The 18,825-nt window shown below is 46.6% G+C and overlaps 1 protein-coding gene across 1 annotated transcript in view; it reads right to left on the reverse strand.

Moving 5' to 3' along the window:
* nphp1 (nephronophthisis 1) overlaps positions 1-18,825 on the reverse strand; it is a 127,377-nt gene that overhangs the window by 47,507 nt on the left and 61,045 nt on the right. The window contains exons 9-12 of the mRNA XM_085997859.1: positions 10,861-10,945; positions 8,425-8,519; positions 5,829-5,957; positions 572-646 (exon numbers count right to left, since the gene is read on the reverse strand). Coding sequence (XP_085853985.1) covers positions 572-646; positions 5,829-5,957; positions 8,425-8,519; positions 10,861-10,945 — 384 coding nt within the window. The remainder of the gene's footprint in view (positions 1-571; positions 647-5,828; positions 5,958-8,424; positions 8,520-10,860; positions 10,946-18,825) is intronic.

Consider the following 18,825-nt stretch of genomic DNA (forward strand, 5'->3'; position numbering starts at 1 on the left):
AGCGGAGACCAAAGTGTAGAGAGTGAGACTCCCTCCCCCCGGAAGCATCACCCTCTGTGATCCGGTGTCAGGTCGGGCCCTGACTCTGGATTCGGGCTACACTTACATTATAACTGTAGCGTTGCTGTGAAGCGGAACTGCCTCATAGCAACACTACAGTTGTAGTGTGAATGCAGCCTTAAACAGTGGCATTTTCACATAAACAAGACCACAGAAACATATTGGACAGCAACAATGGTTTCAGAGATAAACCTTGGAAGGTGAATAAGTACTCCCTTGAAAGCTTTTTCCTTTCACTGAATTTACTGCAATCAATTTTACGTAGAAGCAATAGAGAAACAAGCCATTTGGCCCAACCAGTCTATGTTGGTGTTTATACTCCTCATAAGCAGTAGTCCCAATCCCTTGTGCTTGCCCTATTCCTATATACCCTTATTCCCCTTTCCTTCAAACACAAATCTAACCCATTCTTAAATATTGACACGGTCTCTGCTTTATCACTAACTCTGGTAGTGCATTCCACAGCCTCACTACCATGTGTTAAAAAACAAGTAGTGGAAAGTAAACCTACTCTTGGAGAAAAGGTCCATGTTTTGGGATTCTTCAGTTGCCAGGTTGCTCTGATGGTATGTATATTGCTGAGAACCTGAAACACAGTAACAATGAAGGTAACTATAGTGTGTAACATGAAAAGATCACTGCCGCTTCGTCTTATTCCTTGCTTTCCCCAATATATGTTTTCACAAACACACACATGAAAATGATAGACTGGAAAAGACCAGCTGATTCATCAACCGTCATGGTACAATTGAGCATCGTGATGCACAATGCCCACCACCCACCAGCAGCCACATCATCTCCCGGGAGAAGCAAAAAGAGAGAAAAAACCCTCGGTCAATTCAGGGGGGAAAAATATAGCAAATTCCTCTCTAACCCCCAAAGGCAATGAAAGAGAGTTCCAGGAAACACGTCGGGCAAGTTCCAACCTACCTTTCGTACGCTGTAATATCAGCCACAGCTAGGAGCTTCTCCAGCTCCCTTTAGAACACTTGCAGTGAATCTACACTCATTGCCCAAGTGGGCACCTTCTTCCAAAGGTCAATGATCCTCTGTGAAATACTTAGGGGGAAAAATTTGGTTGTTTTGCGTCTCCTTGGGGCGTTAACGGGGCGCAAAGCACCTAGCGCCCGGGCACGGCCCTGCTAACACCTCCCGCAAAATTCAGCGGGAGGTAAGCGGCGGCGGTAGCCAGCAGCACCCCGCAGCGCTGCACCTCTGGCGATGACGTTAGGGTGTCCGACAGGGTCAGGGTGCCGTGTTTGCGGCCGGGGCGACGCAAATTAAAGGGCAAGTACCGGGCAGCCATTTTTCTTTGGGCCGCCTACCAGCACCTGCCCCCTCTTGCCTCCTCCTGCGAGGTGCCGGCCACGATCCATCAGCCCAGCACTCCTCTTCAGTACCAGGCTTTTTTGCCAGCACCCCTCTCCCCGGTAGTCCAGCAGGGCCCCGGTGCGCGCTGTGCTAGACTCCTCCCCTTTAATCGGGGGAGGGAGACCTGTACCGCGGTGCTACGTGCCGACGCACATGGCACTGCTGCACGTAGCGCGCGATATTCAACGGGAGCGCCCCAAGATGGAAGGTGGAGCGCTTCCAGTAGCGCCGCACCTCCTGTTTGGGGCGCTACCATTTAATTTCTGGTGCGGGGGCTACTAAAAGTAGCGCCCTGGCGAAGTTAGCACCCCAAAGTGGTCGTGACCCAATTTCTCCTCCCTTGAATCTCAGAAATTTACAGTACAGAAGGAGGCCATTCCGCCCACTGTGTCTGTGCCGGTTGAAAAGGAACTATCCAGCCTAAGCCTTGTAGGGACATAGGTCCTTCTTATCCACTCTATCTAGGCAGCACATAATTTTATACACCTCAATTAAATCTCCCCTCAGACTCCTTTGTTCCAAAGAAAACAAACCCAGCCTATCCAATCTTTCATCATAGCTAAAATTCTCCAGTCCTGGCAACATCCTCATAAATCTCCTCTCTACCCTCTCTGGTGCAATCACATCTTTCCTGCAATGTGGTGACCAGAACTGTACGCAGTACTCTAGCTACGGCCTAACTAATGTTTTATACAGTTCAAGCATAACTTCCCTGCTCTTATATTCTATGCCTCTGCTATTAAAGGAAAGTATCCCCTATGCCTTCTTAACCACCTTATCTACCTGTCCTGCTACCTTCAGCGGTCTGTGGACATGCACTCCAAGGTCCCTCTGTTCCTCTGCACTTCTCAGTATTCTGGGGGGAAAATTGGCTCGCGCCCCCTTTGGGGCGATAACTTTAACTAACCCTAACCCTACTTTTAGCGCCCCCGCACCCGAAATTCAATGGTAGCACCCCAAGCAGGAGGTGGGGCACAACTGGAAGCGCTCCCCTCCCTCTTGGGGCGCTCCCATTGAATATCATGGCGCTACGTACAGCAGCGCCGCAGTACTGCAGGCCTACCTCCCCTGATTAAAGGGCAGGGGTCTAGCACAGCGCGCACCGGGGCCCTGCTGGACCACCGGGGAGCGGGGTGCTGGCAAAAGAGCCTGGCACTGAAGAGGAGTGCTGGGCTGATGGATCGCAGCCAGCACCCCGCAGGAGGAGGCCAAAGGGGGCAGGTGCTGGCTGCACTAGACCTTCAGAGAGCCGCGTAGCTTAAAGGGAGCATTGCTGACCAGTCCATTGATATCTTCCTGCAGTCTACAGCTTTCTTTCTCACTATCAACCACACGGCCAATTTCTGTATCATCTGCAAACTTCTTAATCATGCCCCTTCCTGACATCTACCCAGTTATGTGCTTAAGTAACTTACACCCTCCCTAACCTAGCTTACTCAAATAGTTTATCCACACGGACAATAATTCCTTCATTATTTTAAAAACCTCAATCAAATCTTCCCAAAGTCTAGGCTTTTCTAGAGTAAAAAGACCCAGCTCTCTAATCCTATTGTTTTGGTAACTAAAGGTATTTAAGGTAGGCATCAATTTAGCAGCTTTCCTCAACCTTTCCCAGGGCCTCCATAGCACCCACCATGTGAAGGGACCAAAATTAAACACACAATGCTGGATGAGACCTAACCAAGGTCTTGTACAAGGACTGTATAGTGCTTTTTGTTTAGTATTGGATCATCCTAGCAATACATCCTAGTACACTATTTGCTTTTGCAATAGCCTTGCAGTTGTGAGCCTTTGGAGATTCATGTTCTATAACACCTAGGTCTTCTTCCTGCTCAGCAGTCTTTTATTTGGAACCCTGCATAGTATACACATGCTTAGCATTAGCCCTACCCATGTGCATTACACTACATTTATCTATATTAAATGACATCTGCTAGACACGGGCCCATTCCCTCATCACATCTAGATCTAACTTTCCTCATCTAAAGTCCTAACACTCACACAAATCTTTGTATCATCCGCGAACTTGGAGCCAGTTCCCCCAAAGCCTCACCCAGATCATTAAAATTAATACACAGGACATTAGTATGTAGGACATGAAAACAGAAAATGTTAGAAAAACACAGCACAACAGAGACCAGGATAAACCTGTCTTTACACATTCCAGATGCCACTGAACCTGTTGTGCGCTTCCAATATTTTGTTTTTACTTCAGATTTTCAGTATTTGCAGCTTTTCTCTTTATCTCTACTGTAAGACATGGTTAGTTTCTCTTTATATACATATATTTTTTCATGATTTGACACTATTTTCTACCGATCACACTGAAACCTAAAATTAGGGTCATGAACTACTCAGCAGTCAAGATTAGTTCTATTAACATATTATTAACTCTGCACAGCTAAAATAAACATAAAGGGGGGAAAATTTGGTGGCTTTGCACCTCCAGTGGGCACAAAGCACCCAGGCGCGACGCCGCTAATGCCTCCTGTGAAATTCAGCGGGAGGTTAGCGGCGGCGGTAGCGCCCTGCAGCGCCTCCGGCGATGACGTCATCGTCGTGCGCAGCCCCCGGCCGCAAACTTGGCTCACGCCCCCTGACCTGCCACCGGATGCTATGTCTGACAGGGTCAGGGTGCCGTGGTTGCGGCCAGGGCAGTGTAAATTAAAGGGCAGGTGCCAGGTGGCCATTTTTTTTGGGGCCGCCTGCCAGCACCTGCCCCCTTTTGCCTCCTCCCGCAGGGTGCCGGCCGCGATCGGTCAGCCCGGCGCTCCTCTTGAGTGCCGGGCTCTTTTACCGGCATCCCGCTCCCCGGTAATCTAGCAGGGCCCCGGTGCGCGCTGCGCTAGGCCCAACCCCTTTAATCAGGGGCGAGAGGCCTGCAGTACCACGGCGCTACGTGCCGACGCGCATGGTGTTGCTGCACGTTGCGCCGTGATATTCCATGGGAGCGCCCCCAAGAGGGAGGGGGAGCGCTTCCTGTAGCGCCTCGCCTCCTGCTTGGGGCGCTACCACTCAATTTACGGCGCGGGAGCGCTAACTTTTTTGGGGCACTAAAAGTAGTTTTAAATAAAAATTGTTTTAAATAAAAATTATTTTAAAAAATTCACTTCAGCTCAGGTGTTTCTCATTTTCTTCCCATTCTTTCTATCTTAAACTTGTAGTTTAATTCTCACTACTAAGTCCTGTTCATTATCTTTAAATTTCCAGATATAAAAAACACTACCATACCCGTTTTCCTCCACCAACCTCCCCCCACCCCACTCTTAACAGGTGGGAGCAATATCCAAAATAGTAGTCTCTGCTTGGCTAAATACCATTTCCAAGAACTAGTTTTTCAGCTAATCAAGGCTTGAAACTCCAAAGATTGGTTATAGGAGCAGAAAATGAATCCTTGACAAGATTTTCAAGTATGAAACACTCAAGTGTTAGGCCTTCAGAAGTTATCTTGTCTGGAGTGGCAGCAGTTTGAGTGCATCTACATTAGTGAGCTCCTCAAAAAATTCAACTCAGTTAGTTAGACATGATTTACCCTTTACAAATCCTTGCTGGCTCTCTCTGATCAGTTCATATTTGCCCAAGTAAGTGCTCAGTCACTCTGTCCCTAATAACAGATCATAATAACTTCCCCACAACAGACGTTAGACTAATAGGTCTGTATTTATCTTTCCCACCCTTCTTAAATACTGGAGTGACATTGGCAATTTTCCAATCCAATGGGACAATTCCTGAATCGAGAGAGTTTTGGAAGATCATGGCTAAATCATCTACAATTTTGTCACTTACCTATTTTAATACCCTACCTAGGGTGGAAACCATCAAGTTGTGGGGTCAAGTTCCACTCAAAAGACTTGAGCACAAAATCTAGGCTGACACTCCAGTGCAGTACTGAGGGAGCGCTACACTTCCTACTGTTGGAGGTGTCATCTTTCGGATGAGATGTTAAACCAATGCCTGTCTTCCCCTCTCAGGTGGACATAAGAGGTCCCATGGCATTATTTCCAAGAACCAGGGCGTTCTCCCCAATGCCCTGGCCAATACTTATCCCTCAACCAATATCACTAAAACACATTATCTGGTCGTTATCACATTGCTGTTTGTGGGAGCTTGCTGTGCGCAATTTGGCTGCTGCGTTTCCTACAACACCACAGTGATTACACTTAAAAAAAAGTACTTAATTGGCTGTAAAGCACTTTGGGACGTCTTGTGGTCATGAAAGGTACTGTACAAATTCAAGTCTTTCTTTCAACAGGCTCCATTACAGGCATATGATCCTTGCTACCTACTTGCGCTCTTTGCACTCTACACAGGCGACAATTTGTGCCCAGGTAGTACAGACAAGAATCTGCCCCATAGAATCAGTTACAAATGAAGGACTTAATCAGTGGATGACTTACCCGTTGACCATCAAAAAGACAGAACCGAACGTGCCTGCTTAGCACCTGCACAGCAGACCCAGGCAAAGGAATCATTCTACAGCTCCACAATGTAAACATGTGTGTTACAGGTGTCTTCCTCGGGCGGACCTGCAGATATCAAATGAAATTAAATGATAACCTCATCTGGATAAAATGTACTGTATATAAATTTTTATTATTTCCTTCCTCTCCTGAAAGCTGGGTTGTGGTTCTGTGGATATCAATTGCATTCTGGAACCTTGCCCAAGTGAACTTCCTTCTCATGTGAACCTAGACAGTAACTTGTGGCATGCAATTTGAACATGAAAGGCATCATTTGCCCTTGGGATGAGAAAGATATTAAACCAAAGCTGTTCTGGTTGGGGGTAAATATTAATGGCACTATTAGAAGAAGTGTTGTGGCCAACAATCCTCTCTCAACCGATACAATCCAAAAATAAACCAGAAATATTTATTGTTTGTGGGGTCTTGCGGGCACAGCCTGGTTACCATGTTTGCCTACATAACAATAAAGTAATTCTTTGTGCAAACCAGTTTGTCCAGTGTTTTCACTGGATAAAGAATTAAATAAAATCAAGTATTATTTATATATTACATCCTGTCCTTGCCAGACACTTATTTTACATAGTGACCAAGAGCAGGATCCATGGCTTATTCTTGCCCTTCGTAACCCAGGAACGCTATAGTGAGTTGTTTTCATATCTTCACACTCTTCCTTTGGGGAACAGTGTGAAGTAGGGGAAGGATTCGCAGGCTGATTTAACAGTCTGACTGGCCTTCCATGGCCGTAACCATCTTTATACCAGCCGATAGGTTGGTTAGTCCTATGCAGCAGGAGGGTTTTATGGGCTCCCACAACCCATACGATGAGGGGTGGTCAGCCACACCCACCAGACACGAGTATCTCGCTGGATGTCAGCCCAGGGTTTAGAGCTCCAGTCTCCACATGCTGGAACTGTACAAGTCATGTGATCCAATGTCATGTGATCTGATGCCGCGTGATCCAGCACCACATGGTCAGATGATATGCGGCCAGAACATCACATGATCAAACCTCCATGAGTGTCTCCAACCAGACTTGGCAACCCTACTCCACCAGTACGTCAGGTGCTGATGAGCTGCTAACAGCCCCGTAGCCACCATCTAGCACTTCAAACATTAGCAGCTGCAGCACACAGAGGGGGTCCCAGGCAGGGGTCTTCAGGACATTAATCTGCCCCCCAATTTGGCAGGATCTCCCAGGCACTTGACCTACAGCAGCCACCTCGCCCTGTGCAGGCTGCCAACGTAGCAGATCCCAGAATCAGGACATCCCTCCCTCAATGGAAAAGGACCCTGGGATGGCAATGAACTGGGAAACCCAACAAACAGAAAATGAACTGAAATCACATCCCACTGGCAGGGCACCAGAATTAGGCACGATCCCAGGTGAGAACGAAAAATAGGAGATACAGCCAATTCCGGGATATTTGGCTCATCTGGTTTACTGTATGTACAGGGACCATTTTGAAAATAAGGACACCTGCAAATAAAGGACACCTGAAGCAAGTCCCTTAGATGACCCTAATTTACAGGTTTCACTGTATTATCAAAACAAAGAGTCACAATACAAGAATAAGAATGTCACAAAGCATTGAATGATAAAAGGCTATTCAGCCCATCAAGTCCATTCCTTCTACAAACCATCTGGAACCCATTCTATTCTGAACTTTCATTCAATTTAAAATCGGCTGAAAGGTGGGCCTAACTTCAAAATCTGGATTTTCCCTACTGGTCTCTTTTAAATTTGAAATCAAAGCACAGAATATAAAAGAAGTCACACTGTAATTAGTTTAATTTATATCAAAAATACAAATTCCAAGCTCATCCCTACCCATAACATTCTGAAGGAGAGCAATGCAGATTATGAGGAGGTGTTGAGATCGATCCCCGGGGCGGGGGGAGGGGGGGAGGTCTGATCCCCAACCCCGGGGACGGGCAGGTTGCTGGTGGGGAATCTTGGGGGCCTGGGAGGAAGCATTCCTGCTCCTCCCGGCCCACAAGGAACGCTCTCCAAGGCTGAGGCCGCCTCGTTGCAGCCACCGGGAATCCCGAGCCCTGGCCCCGGCCGCCTGCAGTTAAACCCGCAAAGCAGATTAAAGTAGAGGCTTCAGGCCTCATTATAATATTTAAATTGCCAACCCGCCTCCTGCAGCGGGTTGGCAGCCCACTCCCCCTCCCCCGCCCCTCCTGAGTGAAAGGTGAAAGTGAGCGGGTTGGAGGCGAGTTGGGGTCGGGTTTTACTTTCACTCCCCCCACGCCTCCAACCCATCCGTTCTTACGTCTGAAAATTCCGGCCTATGTCAACATTGAAGACTAGATTGAATACGTGGGTGAAGGAAAGGGGTTAAAGGTATATGGGAACAGGGTGGGTAAATGTGATTAGAACTATTTGCTCGCCTGGAGGGTATGTACTGAGATGGACTGGCTGGGCCAAATGGCCTATTTCCATGTTGTAACTTTTATGTATTTCTAAATAATATTCCATATGGTCATGGTATACAAATGAATGATAACCAAAATACGCTTTACTCACACCGCCACGCACTTGGTCCCAGTGCAGGTCTTTAAACGATAACTTGGACTGGGTTAACTTAGGCTGCAAATAGTGACTCATGTGGAATTCATTTCCTGTGGGGGAGAAATGCAAATGAGGCCATTTGTATGATTATTTGAGCAGTAGTGGGGGTAACCAGTATCAGACAATGTTCCCTCCAAGCTGCGCACATGCGCGGCCACACAGGCCGCTCACAAGCATTTACACTGGAAATACGGCGCATGCACAGAAATTTAAAGGGACCGTGCATTGAAAGAAACAAGCAGTGCAGAACAAAACGCAGCTTACAGGGAGCATTGGTATCAGACATGGGATACAATCAGCCTACAAGATACCAAACCTGGACCAAAAACACTACTGAAATTTAAAAAAAACACGATGGAAAAATCAGCAGACTAACGCCACACATCTCCTCGCAGCTGGTTCAAGAACGGCTGTGAACTGGGAGTAGGTCAACTAGTGAGACCTGAATGGCAAGATAACTGATGGGAAATTTCCAAGAAAATAAAGCACTCATCAGTTCGAGATAGAATCTGCCATTATTTTGCGAATGTCTAAACAGTGATCACACTGAAAAGTGGAGGCTTTTGAAAACTTGAGGCTTTGCTTTCAAGATGAAGATCAAAGCTTACCTCGCCATTGCTGGATCCCTTACCCACAACTTCGCACCGCTAGACTCAACTGCTCCATTAGTCTCCTTGCCCCCCTCCCATCCTCCGCCCTCCATAAGTTCCAGCTATTTGAAAACGCCACCATTTGTGTTCCGTTCTGCACTAAATTCCACTCGCCCATGGCTCCCACTCGCCCAACAAATTTAAAGCATTTGTCCTCTCCTCCAAATCTCTGCATAGCTTGGTTGCACCAAGGAAAATGTTGGCTGCCAATCACTATCCAGAAACCCCTTCTGGAAGTGCATGTGTGCGTGTGTCAGGTGTAAACAGGATTAAGTTTGTGATCGCTCTCTCCGAGACACCCTAGTCCACTCCTCTATCACCCCAAACAGCCCTTCCCCTTCGCCTGGCACCTTCCCGTGCAAGCGGAGGAGGTGTAACACCTGCCCCTATACCTCCCCCCTCCCCACTGTCCAGGGCCCCAAACACCCCTTCCAGGTGAAACAGCGATTTACTTGTACTTCTCGCAATCTAGTATACTGTATTCGCTGCTCACGATGCGGTCTCCTCTACATTGGGGAGACCAAACGCAGATTGGGTGACCGCTTTGCGGAACACCTCCGTTCAGTCCGTAAGGGTGACCCCGAGCTTCCGGTCGCCTGTCATTTCAATTCACCGCTCCATTCCCACTCGGACCTCACCGTCCTTGGCCTCTTGTACTGTTCCACGGAAGCTCAACGTAAACTCGAGGAACAGCACCTCATCTTCCGATTAGGCACTCTGCAGCCTTCCGGTCTCAATATCGAGTTCAACAATTTCAGATCATAACCTCGGCCCCTATTTCATTTTTACTTATATTTTTCCACTCCTTTCCTCCCCCCCCCCTTTCCTTTTGTTTCTCTCTCACACCTGGCAGCTATCTTTTGCCCTGCCATTACACTTTACACCTAATCCCAGCCTATTACCATCTCGTCTAGCTTCTAATCTCTTTTACTTCTTTTGGTTCTTTTATTCTTTTGTCCGATCGCAGCCCTGCCTTCGATCTAGTTCCTTTTCTCTCCAGTTTTGAAGAAGGGTCAAACCCGAAACGTCAACTCAAATTTCTCTCCACGGATGTTGCCTGACCTGCTGAGTTTTTCCAGCATTTTCTGTTGTTATTTAAGTTTGTGATGCCTTCCAACAATTACCAACACTAATTCTGGACTTGGATTTTAAATACAGTTACTTGCACAAGGTACGAGAAGGCTGCTGATGCCTTTAGTACCTCAGCAAGTGTCAGTGCTTTCACGGGTGGAAGAGAAATTGAAACCAAAATCAGAATCAGGAATTCCTTTAAAACGAGTGCTATTTCATTTGGCATGCCAAAAAATGATATTGCTCATCAAAAGACCTCCTCTTTATTTATGGTTGCAAACCGGCTTCACTATCACCCACTTGAAAATCCAGGAAACCAACTAGGCCTCTGTCAATGCTGTTCTGTAACAACCATCCTGATGTGTGCCAAATTGGCCAAATGGGACTCCTCCTCCTGACTTTTTTCTATCCCCGAGAAGAAGTTTCTCACATAGATTCGACACCTTCTGTAACAACACAGTCCAGATCAGGAACTCACCATGAAGCTAAAATTACTGCTGCAAACACACATCTACCTTTTTAAGACAACGATCATTTTGTGTAATAATGTGTGGCCTTCACTGGGATTCATTTGCCATACACACACATACATACACACTATAAATCAGCAGAATCTATGTACATGGATTACAGTTAATATCACACAAGGTTACAAGCTGAGCTTTCATACCTTCTGCTAACAGCTGTGCAAGAGTAGATGCTCTGAATCCTTCTGGAATGGCTCCCATTCCCATTAGCACATCTGTGGCACTAATCTGAAGATCAAGTAAAAGATTCCAGGTTAAAGCTGTTCATTACAAATTAAAGTAGATATCAGTTAAATGGGACACCAGAACTAGCTGTCCTTCCTTGAATAGAGCTATGGGATCTATCACGTCCATGTGAACAGGAATATGGGACCTGGGTTTAACATCTCAGCTAAAAGATGCAACTTCCAACAATGCAACACTCCCTGAGTACTACAACAACAACGTGCATTTATATAGCGCCTTTAACATAGTAAAAACATCCCAAGGCAGGTAATCAAACACTAAAATAGATTATGGGCTCCGGTTTATATACAGTCTACTCTTAGTAAGTTGTTTATTTTAAATTATCTAACAATCCAATTTTTAAGCACTAAGGGGGAAAAATTCAGTTGGTAGCATCACCCATTAGCGCCTTAAGAGGGCGTGGCACTGCCCACGCCTCCCGCAAAATTCAGCGGGAGGTTAGTGGTGGCGCTAACCGGTAGCACTGCGCCGCTGGCGATGACGTCATTGGTGTGCGCAGCCCCGCTCACGCCCCAGCCACGATCTTCGGGAGTGCCCCCTGATTTACCGTCGGTCAATGGGGCGTACCTGCGGCCGGGGAGGCATAATTTAAAGGTGAGGTGCGGCGCGGCCATTTTTGTTGCTGGCCGCCTGCCAGCACCTACCTGCGCTCCCGCCCCCAGCCTCCTGAACCCTGAACCCACCCCCCCCCCACCCCCACGGAGTGCCGGCTGTGCTCCAAGAGCCCGGCACTCAAGAGAAGGTCGCACTGCACAAGGCCCCTTTAAGAAGGGGAGGAAGGCCTGCAATACCGCAGCGCAACGTGCCGCAGCGTGTGGCGCTGCAGCACGTAGCGCCACGATATTCACTCACAGCTTCCCTCTTGGGGCGCAGCTACTCAATTTCTGGCGCGGGGGCGCTAATTTTTCCGGGGTGCTACTTTTAGCGCCCCGGCGAAGTTAGCGCCTCAATTGGGGCGCTACTCAATTTTTAGCCCTAAATTCCTACTTTGCTGTGATATTTAAGTTGTTTTATTTATATTATTATTGGAGAATTCAAATTTTTGGCACAAATAATTTTGAGTTATCAGGAGTAGACTATAGATAGGCAGATTTTAATATAATGTTTAGGTAAAGCTTAAGTAACTGATTAATTTAATATCATAATATGCAGCTAATGTATGGCGTAGGAACTAATAGGTTTGATGCAGTCTCCGTTCAGTTCTGGTATGCACTGATCAGAGAGTTACTCAGTAGAAGCTGTAGCTTTTACATGTATGGGAGAAGTATGGGAGGGAGAGCAAGAAAAAAAAATCAAAGGGAAAAATACATTTTCTGGACTGGTTTCGGTTGTGAATTGGAACAGCGTTCAGCTGCAGAAGCTTTATTCAGAGTTTAAAATTACAAGTTATTAGAGGACACAAATAACCTCCCAGAGATGCCGGGGAACATAGGGTCTGATGAAAGGGTGGAACTGAAATAAATCAGTATTTGTAGGGAAATGGTGTTAGGAAAATTGATGGGATTGAAGGCCGATAAATCCCCAGGGCCTGATAATCTACATCCCAGGGTACTTAAGGAAGTGGCCCTAGAAATAGTAGATGCATTGCTGGTCATCTTCCAGAACTCGACAGACTCTGGAACGGTACCCATGGATTGGCGGGTAGCTAATGTTACCCCACTATTCAAAAAAGGTGGTAGAGAAAAGGCGGGGAATTATAGACCGGTAAGCTTGACATCGGTAGTGGGGAAAATGCTAGAGTCCATTATAAAAGATGTAATAGCAGAGCACTTGGAAAGCAGTGACTGGATCGGATAAAGTCAACATGGATTTACAAAAGGTAAATCATGCTTGACTAATCTACTGGAATTTTTTGAGGATGTAACTGGTAAAATAGATAAGGGAGAACCAGTGGATGTGGTGTATTTGGACTTTCAGAAGGCTTTCGATAAGGTCCCGCATAAGAGATTAGCGTGCAAAATTAAGGCACATGGGATTGGGGGCAAGGTATTGACTTGGATAGAGAACTGGTTGGCGGACAGAAAGCAAAGAGTTGGAATAAACGGGTCGTTTTCCGAGTGGCAGGCAGTGACTAGTGGGGTACCGCAAGGATCGGTCCCAGGACCCCAGCTGTTCACAATATATATTAATGATCTGGACGAGGGAATTGGATGTAATATCTCCAAATTTGCAGACGACACAAAGCTGGGTGGGAGGGTATGCTGTGAGGAGGATGTTGTGAAACTCCAGTACGATTTGGACAGGTTGGGTGATTGGGCAGAAACATGGCAAATGCACTATAATGTGGATAAATGTGAGGTTATCCACTTTGGTGGCAAAAACAGGAAGGCAGATTATTATTTGAATGGCAATAGATTGGGAGAAGGGGAAGTGCAAAGAGACCTGGGTGTTCTTGTGCACCAGTCGCTGAAGGTAAGCATGCAGGTGCAGCAGGCGGTTAAGAAGGCAAATGGTGTGTTGGCCTTTGTAGCAAGAGGGTTCGAGTACAAGAACAAGGATGTCTTGCTGCAGTTGTACAGGGCCTTGGTGAGACCACACCTTGAGTATTGTGTGCAGTTTTGGTCGCCTTACCTGAGGAAGGACGTTCTTGCCATGGAGGGAGTGCAGCGAAGATTCACCAGGCTGATACCTGGGATGGCAGGAATGACGTATGAGGAGAGATTGTGTCGATTGGGCTTATACTCACTGGAGTTTAGAAGATTGAGAGGGGGTCTCATCGAAACCTATAAAATTCTGTCAGGCCTGGACAGACTAGATGCAGGAAGGATGTTTCTGATGGCCGGGGAGTCCAGAACCAGGGGTCATAGTCTAAGGATAAGAGGTAAGCCATTTAGGACTGAGATGAGGAGGAATTACTTCACCCAGAGAGTGGTGAACCTGTGGAATTCTCTGCCACAGAGGGCGGTGGAGGCCAGTTCATTAAGTATATTCAAGAAAGAGTTGGATATATTTCTTAAGGCTAAAGGGATCAAGGGATATGGGGAGAAGGCAGGGACAGGGTACTGAATTTGGATGATTAGCCATGATCTCACTGAATGGCGGAGCAGGCTCGAAGGGCCGAATGGCCTACTCCTGCTCCTATCTTCTATGTTTCTCCATAGAACAGCAGCCAATTTTCTGTTAGTGGAGATAGTAAATATTGTATAAGTCCACTGCAGTCTGTATAATAACAATGCTTAGACTGAAATGTGCAGTTTTAAAGAGAAGTGTTTACATGAAGACGTCAGCTTTGAAACTGTCCTTAAACACCATTATTATTATCAAAAAGAAGGCAGATTCACATGTCCACTACCATCTTTGTCAGTCTTGCCTGGCCACCGTATGCACTACAGCTACAACAACTTGCATTTATATAGTGCCTTTAAAAGTAGGACAACATCCGATTCCCAAGGCGTTTCCAAAAAGACGCAATCAGACAAACGTAGACGCCAAGTCAAAGGAAATATTAGGGGGTGACCAAAATTTTTGTCGAAGAGGTGGGCTTTAAGGAGGATCTTAAAAGAGAAATGGGAGGTAGAGGGGTTTAGAGATGGAATTCCAGAGTTTGGGGCCTAGGAGGCTGAAGGCACGGCTGCACGGTGCGGTAAAGGGAGGGGGGACATGCACAAGACACCACAGTAGGAGGAATGGAGAATTCGGGAAGTGGGGGGGGTGGGGTGGGGTGGGGTGGGGGAGGTTGTAGGGCTGGAGGAGTTTACAGATAAAGGGAGAGGCGAGGCCACAAAGACATTTATACATAAAGATGAGAATTTTAAATTTGAGGCATTGAGCCAATGTAAGCCAGTGAGGACAGGGGTGATGGGTAAGCACAACTTTGTGTGGGATCGGATACGGGCACTATATTTGAGTGTACATTATAAGGGTGATTTTGAGTGGCTCCACTCCTCGCATAGTCTCACCTGGCAGGACTGCAGGTTGCAGGATCAGCCCTAAAGTGTTATAGCCATACCTCCGACTCGTGCTCCTGTCTAGCAAGGCTCCAAACCAAGAGCAAGCCTCACATAATTAGTCCTTATAAATCAGATAGTTCTAAAAATGGGCCTTAAATTAACTGCAATGAACTAGTTTGTTTTCCCTTCATATTACTATAGTTTCTCCTCTTACAGCCCTTCAATTTAGGAGCTCATTCTGTTGGTTACACAATTTAAACTGTTTATTTAGTTCCAGTGTACCTTTGGCTCCCTCTGCTGCATGCAGTTGCCATACCAATAATGAAATAACTAAGCAAAGAATAGCTGTCAAAATCCATTGGGCCGGATATTCCGATCCCTACGGGTGGGTACGCACTGTGTACCCACCTATAGGGACATCGGAAATGCCGGTTTCAGGCATGCGCTGAAAACCGGCATTTCCGATCTGTGAAGAAAGCTCTTGACAGATCCTCAGGCTGCCCTGGAGAAGGGCCTCTGCGGGGAGAGAGTTCTGCTTTTTGGAGACCCTCCGCCCGCAGAAAACCCTTACAATTCTTGTGCCTGGTAAAAGCAGGCGTAAGGCCTGCTTTTACCAGGATAAGAGTTGAAAAAAAGTTTTTAAAACATTTCCACTGATTTATCATTTAAAAATACTTTTAAAAAAGGTAAGTTTATTTTTAGCCCCTTAAAAAACTTTAATTATTTTTTTCAAAAATTTAAAGTTTTGTTTAAAATAGTTAATTTATTGGACATTCAATTTATTTTAAAAATGTGATTTTTTTAAAAATGTATTTAAAGTTTTACTATGTTTTTGGGGGTGATCTCCATTCATATATTTGACAGGTCTTCCTGTCAAATGTATGATGGGAGATTCCCTTCTTTGATTGGCTCCCCATGGCCCACGTGATTCCAGGGACGCTGCAAACTACCTGCACCCCTGGGATACGTGGGCCCTGCGCACCGGCAGTTTGGAGAGACCCAGGAGCGGAAGCGTGTGCGTCCCGGGAGCCCTCAGGTAAGGGCGCAGATTTTTCCTAGATCGCAGTCCTCCGCCCGCGGGAGGCCTGCGATCAGAATATCTGGGCCATTGTCTATCTAGGCTTACATACAGCAGAATGGCCACTTGGGTGAGATACTAGAGAGCCACGTGGTCACTGTAGAATCACATACTAGGAAGAAAAGGAATAGGGAAGGAAAAAAATGAACAAAATCTAAACAAAAACAAGGCATCAAGGGTTAGTTTTTCACAGAAGGAGCTGTCTATATTCCTTTTCAAATACATATCCAAATCCCTTTTAAATGATATCTCCAACTCAATAGCCACTTGTGCATGTTCTAATAATCCTCTGTGTGAACAAATTTCTTCTAACTCTCCCTTTCATTGTTGTTTTGACAATATCCTGAATTTATGCGCTCTTCACCATCTCGTTCCCATTGTTAACTCAAACTACTGAGCTATCAGAGGAAAAGTAGGCATTAGATGTAGAGTAGTAGGAAATAATATGATTGTCCTATGAAATATTATTTTATTTTAATTTGGTGCCAAGGAAACTTTCTTCCCGTACTCCTGCCTCGCCATCCATCATTCTGGAAACTGTGGAGCACCAGATGATATCATATTGCTTGCTATTGTGGCTAAAATACCAGGAAAATTACAAACATAAAGAAAGGAGATTTTTTTTTACAAAATCAGGAAATTTAATTTTGAAGTTATTTGGTGATTAAAACAGAAGGGATAGTTTCTGTTATTTTAGTGAAAGAAAAGACTACGGCCGGAATGATCCCAGTTCCGAACGTGTGGGTTTGGGAGCAGGTCAGCAGTAAAAATCGCTGAAATTGCAAGGGCGTCGGGAACCTGCCTTCATCCTACCGACTTCTACATTTAACTCGGGCGCGTTTCCCAGCGCGCCACGGACCCGCTCGGCAGAGGCGGGCAACCTCAAAAAAAAAATTTCCCACCCCTTTCTTTTGGGTTTTCCCTTCCCCCACCCCCTTTCCTTGTTTTTCTCTCTCCCACATGGCAGCTGTCTCTCATCCTGCCAGTATACTTCACACCTAATCTGAGCTGTCTTTTGTCTCCACTGTCCTATTAGCATCTCGTCTGGTTTTGAATACTTCTTAATGTCTCTACTTCTTTTGTTTTATCGCAGCCCTGCCTTCTATCTATTTCATTTCCTTTCCAGTTTTGAAAAAGGGTTCACCCGAAACGTCGACTCTAATTTCTCTCCACGGATGTTGCCTGGCCTGCTGAGTTTTTCCAGCATTTTCTGTTATTATTTCTCATGAAATGCTTGTTGAGAGACCCTTAAGAGGCTTTTTAACAGCAGCTTTTGGCTTTAACTTCTTGTGTACGGGGTTCACACACCTCATGAACCTCATCCGTGAAGGGGAGGCAGAAGCTCAGTGGCCATTGTGTGAGTCCATTAATTGACAGCTGGGAAAAACACATAGTGCTGGATTGTGCCGGCGCTCAGAGTGCGGGTTTGGAGGCGGGTCCGCTGTCAAAATAGCAAAGATTGACAACGGTTAAGAAACCCGCTGTTGACCCGCCTCCACGCGAGTCTCCCAGGTGTCGGGTCTGTCTGCACAGAACTGACCCGACACCAAGCGGCGGGGGAGACAATTTAGATCATTAAATGGTTTGTTAACAGACAATTTAATGGCATTTTGAGCCTACCTTGTAATTGTACATGCTCCCCCACGGGTTACCCACTGCTCGGGGAACATGCCAGCTCACCCTGGTGTGAGTTGAGTCTGCTTTGATTTATCTGATAACCTGACAGCTGCAGAAGTGGTATAAAGGATAAGATAGAGAGGGATGGGTGGAGGTCCAAGGTAAATTGGTGTGAGTTAAGGATGTGCAGGAGAAGGGTAGGGAAGGCAGAGTGATGGGGATGTGATGAGTGGCACAGCAGGGTGAGTTTGAGTGTGGCTTTGCAGTAACGTTTTGTGATCTACTGAGATCTTTGAAAGCCACTGCAGCCAGGTACTCCTGGCGATATCCCTGCTTTTGCCCTCATGTGCAATGTGCATCCAGGCTGCGTTGTTGTCCTGGGGAGGTCTCTTCCACCTTTGGAAGGGAAGAGACTGCCCTGTGTGCTGTGACTCCCTCCATAAGCATATGGAGGGAGTCGTGGGAGAGCCTGGGTGCAGCCCTGCACCTCTGTGCAGTGCTTGTCAGTGTTTGCAGTACCTCAATGCTGTAGAACACTGACAAAACAACTGTCAAAATCAATGTGGCTGTGGTCCCTTTAAGGAAACCAGCTGATGACACGTTATCAAATGACATCATCAGACCCGCTTCCTGTTAATTGGCCGGGAACCCCGCAGGGCGGGCTTAACAAGGTCAATCAAGGGAAAATCATTCTACAGCGAGCGGCTGCAGCCGGGAGCCGGACCAGAACCCGGCAACCAGCTATCCCGCCGCCATCCCGCCTCCGCAGAGAAAATCCAGCCCATAAATACTCCCACATTACACCTACTTACTTGGCTAATGGAAAGGCTCTTGCTGACTCCATTTTGTGCAGAGATTAAGCTGTCAGGAGTTTGCAGGTCATTTCTGCAACCTCGGAAGCCACTCTCACCACATTGCTAGTCGCTATCACAACTTTGAGGGATTGGGCCTCTGATCTCCACTTTACCTGCCATCTATTACATCAGCCACCCACCCACACTTCCCTGCTAGCAAGGAGCTGGAGAGCACCTTGCTGCACATCAGGGGGGCGATGAACGCCCAAGTCTACGTTTATATCCCTCCTCGAGATGAGGCCTATCTGTCTACCATCTGTTGTCCACAGCAAGCATGTTCTCATGTGACTGGCACATTTGCTGCTTCATGCAGGTGGCCATCCTTTCCCATGGAACAGCACATTGTTGCCATCGTCTCCGAGATGGTGGTGCTCATGTTGGAGATGGACTCCTCCATTCTCTGCACATTTGCAGACATCACGG

The sequence above is a fragment of the Somniosus microcephalus genome, chromosome 9, assembly GCF_052327205.1.
Source record: "Somniosus microcephalus isolate GS21.2 chromosome 9, FLI_Smic_1.0, whole genome shotgun sequence".
In the NCBI taxonomy this organism is placed as follows: domain Eukaryota; kingdom Metazoa; phylum Chordata; class Chondrichthyes; order Squaliformes; family Somniosidae; genus Somniosus; species Somniosus microcephalus.